Source organism: Rhinopithecus bieti, unplaced genomic scaffold (genome assembly GCF_001698545.2).
Source record: "Rhinopithecus bieti isolate Rb0 unplaced genomic scaffold, ASM169854v2 scaffold_5476, whole genome shotgun sequence".
NCBI lineage: Eukaryota > Metazoa > Chordata > Mammalia > Primates > Cercopithecidae > Rhinopithecus > Rhinopithecus bieti.
Window position 1 is genome coordinate 4,109,207 of NW_016805433.1, and position 7,313 is coordinate 4,116,519.

General features: G+C 37.6%; 1 protein-coding gene across 2 annotated transcripts in view; it reads right to left on the reverse strand.

Annotated features, from left to right (window-relative positions):
* The window catches only part of GLIPR1L1 (GLIPR1 like 1), a 41,534-nt gene that overhangs the window by 6,760 nt on the left and 27,461 nt on the right, over positions 1-7,313 (reverse strand). For both annotated transcript variants that reach the window (XM_017872506.1, XM_017872505.1), the window contains exon 4: positions 4,985-5,073. In XM_017872506.1, coding sequence (XP_017727995.1) covers positions 4,985-5,073 — 89 coding nt within the window. The remainder of the gene's footprint in view (positions 1-4,984; positions 5,074-7,313) is intronic.

Genomic DNA, 7,313 nt, shown 5'->3' on the forward strand with positions numbered 1-7,313 from the left:
TTATAGAAACATAAGGATGTGATTTTGCTAAAGAGAATATAATATTTTGTTAGTTTAGAGGCTATTTGAGTATCTTTAAAATAAAGGAAACAAATATGCAGATAATACCAAATGGATGAAGAGAAAAATAAAAGGGTGGGGAATAAGAAACCTTTGACTCTTGGGTGGCCATGTGGTCACCCATATTAAGGAGCTGCAGCTGGACTGCACTCAGTTACTAAAGGTAAAGTTGCCAGTGCAATTTAGAGATGAATCATAGTCATACTCCCAGAGAGTTAGTTCACTGAATGTGTAAGAAAATGCAGACTACTAAGAAAAAGGCAAAATATTCAATCCCTTAGTTATTGTTATTTGTAATAGGTATAATGAAAGTAAAAGAGTGCTGTGTTTGGCCTGAAGGCTGGACCAAATTCAGATGTAAGTTAGCTCAGGCCACTAACCTCAAAGCTACCCACAAAGGGAAAAATTAACCAAGGCCAGTAAAAATTACCTCTAAGACCTGCGGTTACTAAGAAAATAGTCAAAGTTGGTGAGGGGCAAAACCAAGCAACTATTAAAACCAGAGGGTATAAAGTAAAAAAAATTCTTCCATTTTGTAGATTCATATCATCAGTTTCCTGAGAAACCTTTAGTATAATGGATTGTAAAAATAACTACTTTAAGGAGAGTATCTTTAATTTTAAATGCTACCCAATGAAAGAGCATGTTTGGGTCAATGTAGGACCCGTATCTCACTATTAAACAATTGATGAGTATATATGTGATATGGATGCACAGGTTATTCCTGAGACAATGACCAGTCTAGTGGATTGGATAAATGCTACTGTAAGTTCTGTTTACCCTGAGAAGGAGACTGCCCAACTCTTCCTGTAAAATGCCAAGTGGAGGATCCCAGATGAGGCAGCTGAAATGCTTCATATGCAAGCCATGTGGAACTGGCTTTATGATGATGAGGATATTCACCCACCAAATATGCCTATTACCAAGGTCATGGTAAATGCTGTGCTTAAGGGAGCTCTTTTTACAGGGCACCCCAGATGACATTACTCCTATAGAACTGAACAACTGTTTGAGAAAACTTATCAAATTTGCTTTCCCTCATGAGTCTCAGAGATGCTAATGAAACATTAAGGTAATTAACAACAAAAAAGAGAAAGGTAAAAGGGAGTCAAAGGACTCATCTCAGAAGAGTGGAAATCTTTAAATGGTTATTAATAAATGAAATAAATAAAAATGAAAATTCATAGAGTTCAAGGTCTTTACAACACTATCAAAGACTGGGTGGACCAAAGGCAATCACTGCCGATCCTCCAACATTAAATAGCACCACACCAGTGTTCAGCATTTGCCCCCAGATTGGGGAAATTTAAGAAAAATCAAAGGACAGACATTATAATGAGAAAGCTGACATTGCCTGGGGCACTGTTGAGGCAAATTTAGATGAAGATTGACAAAAGAGACTGAGTTCCTTGGCTTAATTCCCTGCTGGGAACCTAAATACATATTCATCAGTAAAGGTAAAATGGTCTAGTGGTAGAGAAGAAAAATTCCTAGGACCAGAACGTAAAAATGTAAAGCTTGATAGTATTATGAGATTTGAAATGTTTAAACAGGCTTTATGTAAGGTAGTTGTGACCTCCCTTACCTACATGTCTTATGAAACTGGGTATCAGATCTCACTGGGGATGTTTCCCCTATGTAATACTATAAATCTGAAGGCATGAAAATCTGCCCTTTGTGAAATGTTAATTGGATATGCTAAAAGAACTAGTAAGGCTGCCCGAGCCCACGGAATATAGGGTAGAAGCTGAGTGGTGCTCAGGACAAATCCTCCACTTGATAACTCCTTGTGGAGCATTTATTGGGGCCTATGACAAAAATCTGTGAGCATTTCTTAATGACAACTACGAGGACTGTGGACTAGAGAATTTCCACTTATGGGGCTTTTACTGCCTTGCTAATGGGTGTTAACTGAAGCTACCCTTGTGTTAATATAAATAATGGTGCCCCCAAAACGTTATGATAAATTAAAAATGGTTTATATAGGATCTTGCTACCTGGGGATACAAGGAGGAGGTCATGACCAGGAGGCCTCTTTTGCCCCTAGGTCTCACTCTATGTGAGGAGCTGCTAGATTCTACAGTTCCTGATAAACAGCTCTCATCTGACAAGAGCTTCTTGGCTTGTGAATAGAAGTTCCAAGGTGAACAAACAGCATCTTATTTGGAGGGCTGCTTCTCTGGTTAAAGAAGAGGCAAGGAAATCTTTTTCTTTTGAGTGATTTATGGTTTAAGTAGTTGGGTAAAGTACACTTTTGTGAGAAAATTTACCTTTCTCTCTACCTGAGTTCTCCAAAATTCAAAAACAGTTCCTGAGTATTCTGATTTTATGAAAATATAGTTATTTGCGTAAATCTACTAAGAGTTTTCTCTTTTCAAAAAGCACAATAGAAGACACTGGTTATTTTACCAAGGCTTTAACTAGAATAACGTATGTTTAGGTAAAATTACAGCAAAGCCAATTTGAAAAAAGTCTATATGGCCAATCAATTCTTGTTGCACTTTATGCGAATGATCAGGCCAAATAATAAACCTAAAACTTAACTTTGCACACAAATTGGTTTTACTATAATTTCTCTTTAGTAGTAAAGGAGGATTAGAGAAAAAGGTAAATTGTTTCAAAGGAAAACTGTAACACTTGTTACTTGATTCTGGTGCTGACTTTTGTTGTTGAGTGCAAATTGAATTATGAATTATCTCTTGGCTACAGTGATCCTCTAAAGAGTACCAGGTTATAACTTTTTATGTTTTTAGTTAGTGCTCTAGTGGAATAGTTTCCTTTTTCTGTTCTAACACACACATTCTTTTCTAATTGTCAAATTATTAATGTGATTTATCGCTCATGGTTTTACTTCTTCCAGGAAAACCAGAATCATGGCATTCTGAGGACTACAGATGATTTGACAAAACCTGCAAATCTTCCTCATTTGGAATCCCATTCAGCCTGATCTGCTTTTCATTGCATATGCTCTGTTGCTAAAACAATACAAACACCCTCCCTCTAGGCCCAGGGACTATTGTGCAAGAGGTGGTTGCATGAGATTACAAGGGCTGGTTTTGAGGGATATAATTAGTTCAGCTCTTCTCAATCAAGGATGGGTACACAGATGCCTAAACAGCTGGTAAAACAGGGACTTTGCCTTCTGAGCTGTTATGTGGCACCTTTTAATCCATTCTAACCATAAGTAATTTGCTGCTTCCTGTAGAATTAACAACAAATTATTACTGAAAGAATATAAAGATACCCATGACAAAGCCTCCTGGGTATAATACTCCCAGTTGTGAGATTTATGCAGATAATTATATATAAAAATTTTTTATCAGACACCTTACTAAAGACAACAAAAGAAATGTGGCACAACAAAATCTCTAAATTCCTTAGCTTAAAAGTTTTAATAATGCTTATGTTTTGTGTAGCTAATTGCTGTTAAGTCTGTAACTAAAACCAAGATTATAGCAGCTCAGTGTATAGAAGTTAAAGGTAAGTCAATTTTGTATCTTCACCTTTGTGTTTTTGTTGGTTAGCTTGTATATTACTTTAAAAAATTTAACAGTTAGTGAATGCCTGTCCATGTCCATTCCCATCTGGGCTGTAACATTTAAATTGGCTATAAGTTTTTGGATCTAGGTCCTTTGGCAATAGGGATTCCGCTGAGGGACAGGATGAACCTGGGGCAGGCAGCCATGCCACCCTGGCAACACTATGGGATAAAGTAAATGTTTACTGGCCGTTGATTTTGCCTCTGGCAAATGTTGGCCAGAAGGAGGATAATGTAAACCAGAACTAAAATTCTAAGTCCCCCAACCATCTGAATGGACCCCTACTTTTGGCGAAGGGCATTCCAAAGTTAACCTGAAAAACTAGTTCAGGCCATGATAGGAAAGGGGAGGTCAGACATGTCCCGTTATACCTTCCTCCCTTTTTGGAATTCAGAAAAAGCTTTCTAGCATTAACACCAATACAGATCTTAAGTCTAATAGAAGAGACTCTTTCAATCTGATAAGAAACATGTACAATCTAGCCTCTCAGAAGCCTGATACCTTGAGGTTTCGTCTACTTAATAAACCCTTGGTCTCCACAACCCCTTATCTTAACCCAGCTATTCCTTTCTATCGATTGTAAGCCTTTAGACAATTACTTAACCAATTGACAATCAGAACATCTTTGAATCTACCTTTGACTTTTGACTTGCAAGCCCCACTTCCAGTTGTCTTGCCTTTCTGTACAGAACTAATGTATATCTTGCATGTATTGATTGATGTCTTATGTCTCCTTAAAATGTGAAAAACAAGTTGTAGCCTGACCACCTTGGACACATGTTCTCAGGGTCTCCTGAGGGCTGTCTCACAGGTCATTGGCCACTCATATTTGCTCAGAATACATCTCTTCCAATATTTTGCAGAGATTGACATTTTGTTGACGCATGGCTCCATTTTTTTTCCTCTGATCTCACTGCCCAAAATTTATACTTTTAGCCTTTAAAAGCATATTTGTTTTGAGAACGAAAAAGTTGATCATGAAAGAGAAACATGTTAGTTTTAAATCATAATTACTTTGGACATTGACTAACAAATTACTTCAGAATGGATCACTATTCTAATAACTAATAAAAGGAGGTCAATGAAAGCAAGTAAAAATAAGAAGCATTTCAACCCATAGTTATTTTCCATGCAGCAGCAAATTGAATCATGGTTGTACCTCCTTCCTTTATGCTCTTTAGCTTCAGAGGGAGAGTAATCAGTGAAGAAAGCGAGAATCATCTGAGTTTAAGTATTAAAATTTATGACAAATGATTTATATAATCAGATAAAAACAATCAAATCTTGTCCCTAATTTGTAAACTTGAGAAGCCAAATTTTAAAATATAATAAATATATGGAAATTTTACTCTCTAAATATAATATTATTATTATTTTTTGCTTACTGCAGAGGTTCTTTACACATTTCTCTTCTTTCGAGCAGAGAGAGCAAGATTCTCCTTTAGTGTAAGGAGGCATATTTGCAAAATTTCCTCTGTAAAAAAGAGAAACATTGATTAGTCAAGTGGCTGTTAATTTCTCCAATTTTTTTCACGCATGTATGTAAGTTGTTTTAGTCATTGATTAAGTCATAAACGTTGAAAATGAAAAATAATATGTCTCAATTTTATTTTCATTTCTTTTGTTAAAATAAACTATTAAAACAATTCCTTACAGGATGAACCACATGAAAGTTCTATTCTTGAATATTCTATAGAACAATAATGAGATCTGGACCCAGTGTAATTATGCATGTGATGGTTGCAAAGTTTTTGTCATAGATAGTATGACTATTTCCTCATTTGGTACATGAAATAAGTAATATTTAAATTACAAACATAAACATGTGTTTCATGTTTTAATTTTAAATTATAATATCATAGTCCTTATCTAGTTCTATTTGATGATGTATGACTTGACAGCTATTATGCCTGATTTTTTTTTTTTTTGAGACTGAGTCTCGCTCTGTCACCCAGGCTGGAGTGCAGTGGCTGGATCTCAGCTCACTGCAAGCTCCACCTCCTGGGTTTATGCCATTCTCCTGTCTCAGCCTCCCAAGTAGCTGGGACTGCAGGCGCCCGCCACCACGCCCGGCTAGTTTTTTGTATTTTTTAGTAGAGACGGGGTTTCACCAGGTTAGCCAGGATGGTCTCTATCTCCTGACCTCGTGATCTGCCCGTCTCGGCCTCCCAAAGTGCTGGGATTACAGGCTTGAGCCACCGCGCCCGGCCTTATTATGCCTGATTTTTAATAGTATAAGTCAAAATTTTCAAAGGCTCTTTATCTTCTACCTGTGAAAGACTTAAAAAATGTGTGACTTAGAGTACACACATAAAAACATAACAACATGAGTAGTATTCTGTTAAAGAATATGCCACAATTTAGTTATATATTCTTCCATTGATGGGCATTTGGGTTGGTCAAGTTTTTGGTCACTACCAACAGGGTTGCTATGAATGTTCAAAGCATTCATACATACATCATTACAGGGACACAGATCTAACAGTGCGTGAGAATACCATAGCCTTCACTTTGTCCCCAGCATTTGGCATGGCCACCCTCTAGCCATTCTAATAGTGGTGTAGTGGTATTTATTGTGACCTTAATTTGTATTTTTTAAATGACTAATGATGTTGAGCATTTTTATGTATATTTGTTACCTACATATCTTCTTTGTATTAAAAAAATTAAGATTGAGTTGTAAGTTTTCTTTATATTGAGTTGTGAGAGTTCTTCCTATATTCCAGGGTACATCCTTTATTTGATGTATGTTGCTGTTATTGTTGCTGTTTACAGACTTTCTTCCAGGTGGCTTGTCTTTTCATTCTCTTAACAGTGTCTTTGAATAGTAGTTATTTTTAATTTTAATGACATTAAATTTATATATCATAGTTTTAGTGTGGTAGTTTAAAAATCTTTGGCTATCTGAAGGTCATAAAGGTTTTTGTTCATCTTTTCTTCTAAAATTTCTGTAGTTTTAGATTTTACATTTAGGTCTGTTGATATGGTTTGGCTCTGTGTCCCCACCCAAATCTCATATTGAATTGTAATTCCCATGTGTTGAGGGAGGAAACTGTAATCCCCACGTTTAAGGAGGGAGGTGATTGGATTATGGGAGTGGTTTCCCTCATGCTGTTCTTATGATAGTGAGTGAGTTCTCATGAGATCTGACGGTTTTAAAAGTGTTTAGAAATTCCTCCTTTACTCTTCTCTCTCCTGCTGCACTGTAAGGAAGGTGCTGGCTTCCCCTTCACCTTCTGTCATGATTGTAAGTTTCCTGAGGCCTCCTCACTCACATGGAACCATGAGTCAATTACATCTCTTTCCTCAGCTAAAACGGGCTGAGGTACAACTTCAGCTGTTGCTTCAGAGGGTGCAAGCCCCAAGCCTTGGTGACTTCAATGTGATGTTGAGAGTAGCAGAAGGCAGCCAAATACCTAGGCAGATAGGGTTGGGTCCCTGGTGAAACCCCACCTTCAAGCCAAAGACAGTTTATAACCTGAAAGCCAAGCTACAAGTTAAATATTTGGACCAGGCCGGGCGCGGTGGCTCAAGCCTGTAATCCCAGCACTTTGGGAGGCCGAGACGGGCGGATCACGAGGTCAGGAGATCGAGACCATCCTGGCTAACACGGTGAAACCCCGTCTCTACTAAAAATACAAAAAACTAGCCGGGCGAGGTGGCGGCGCCTGTAGTCCCAGCTACTGGGGAGGCTGAGGCAGGAGAATGGCGTAA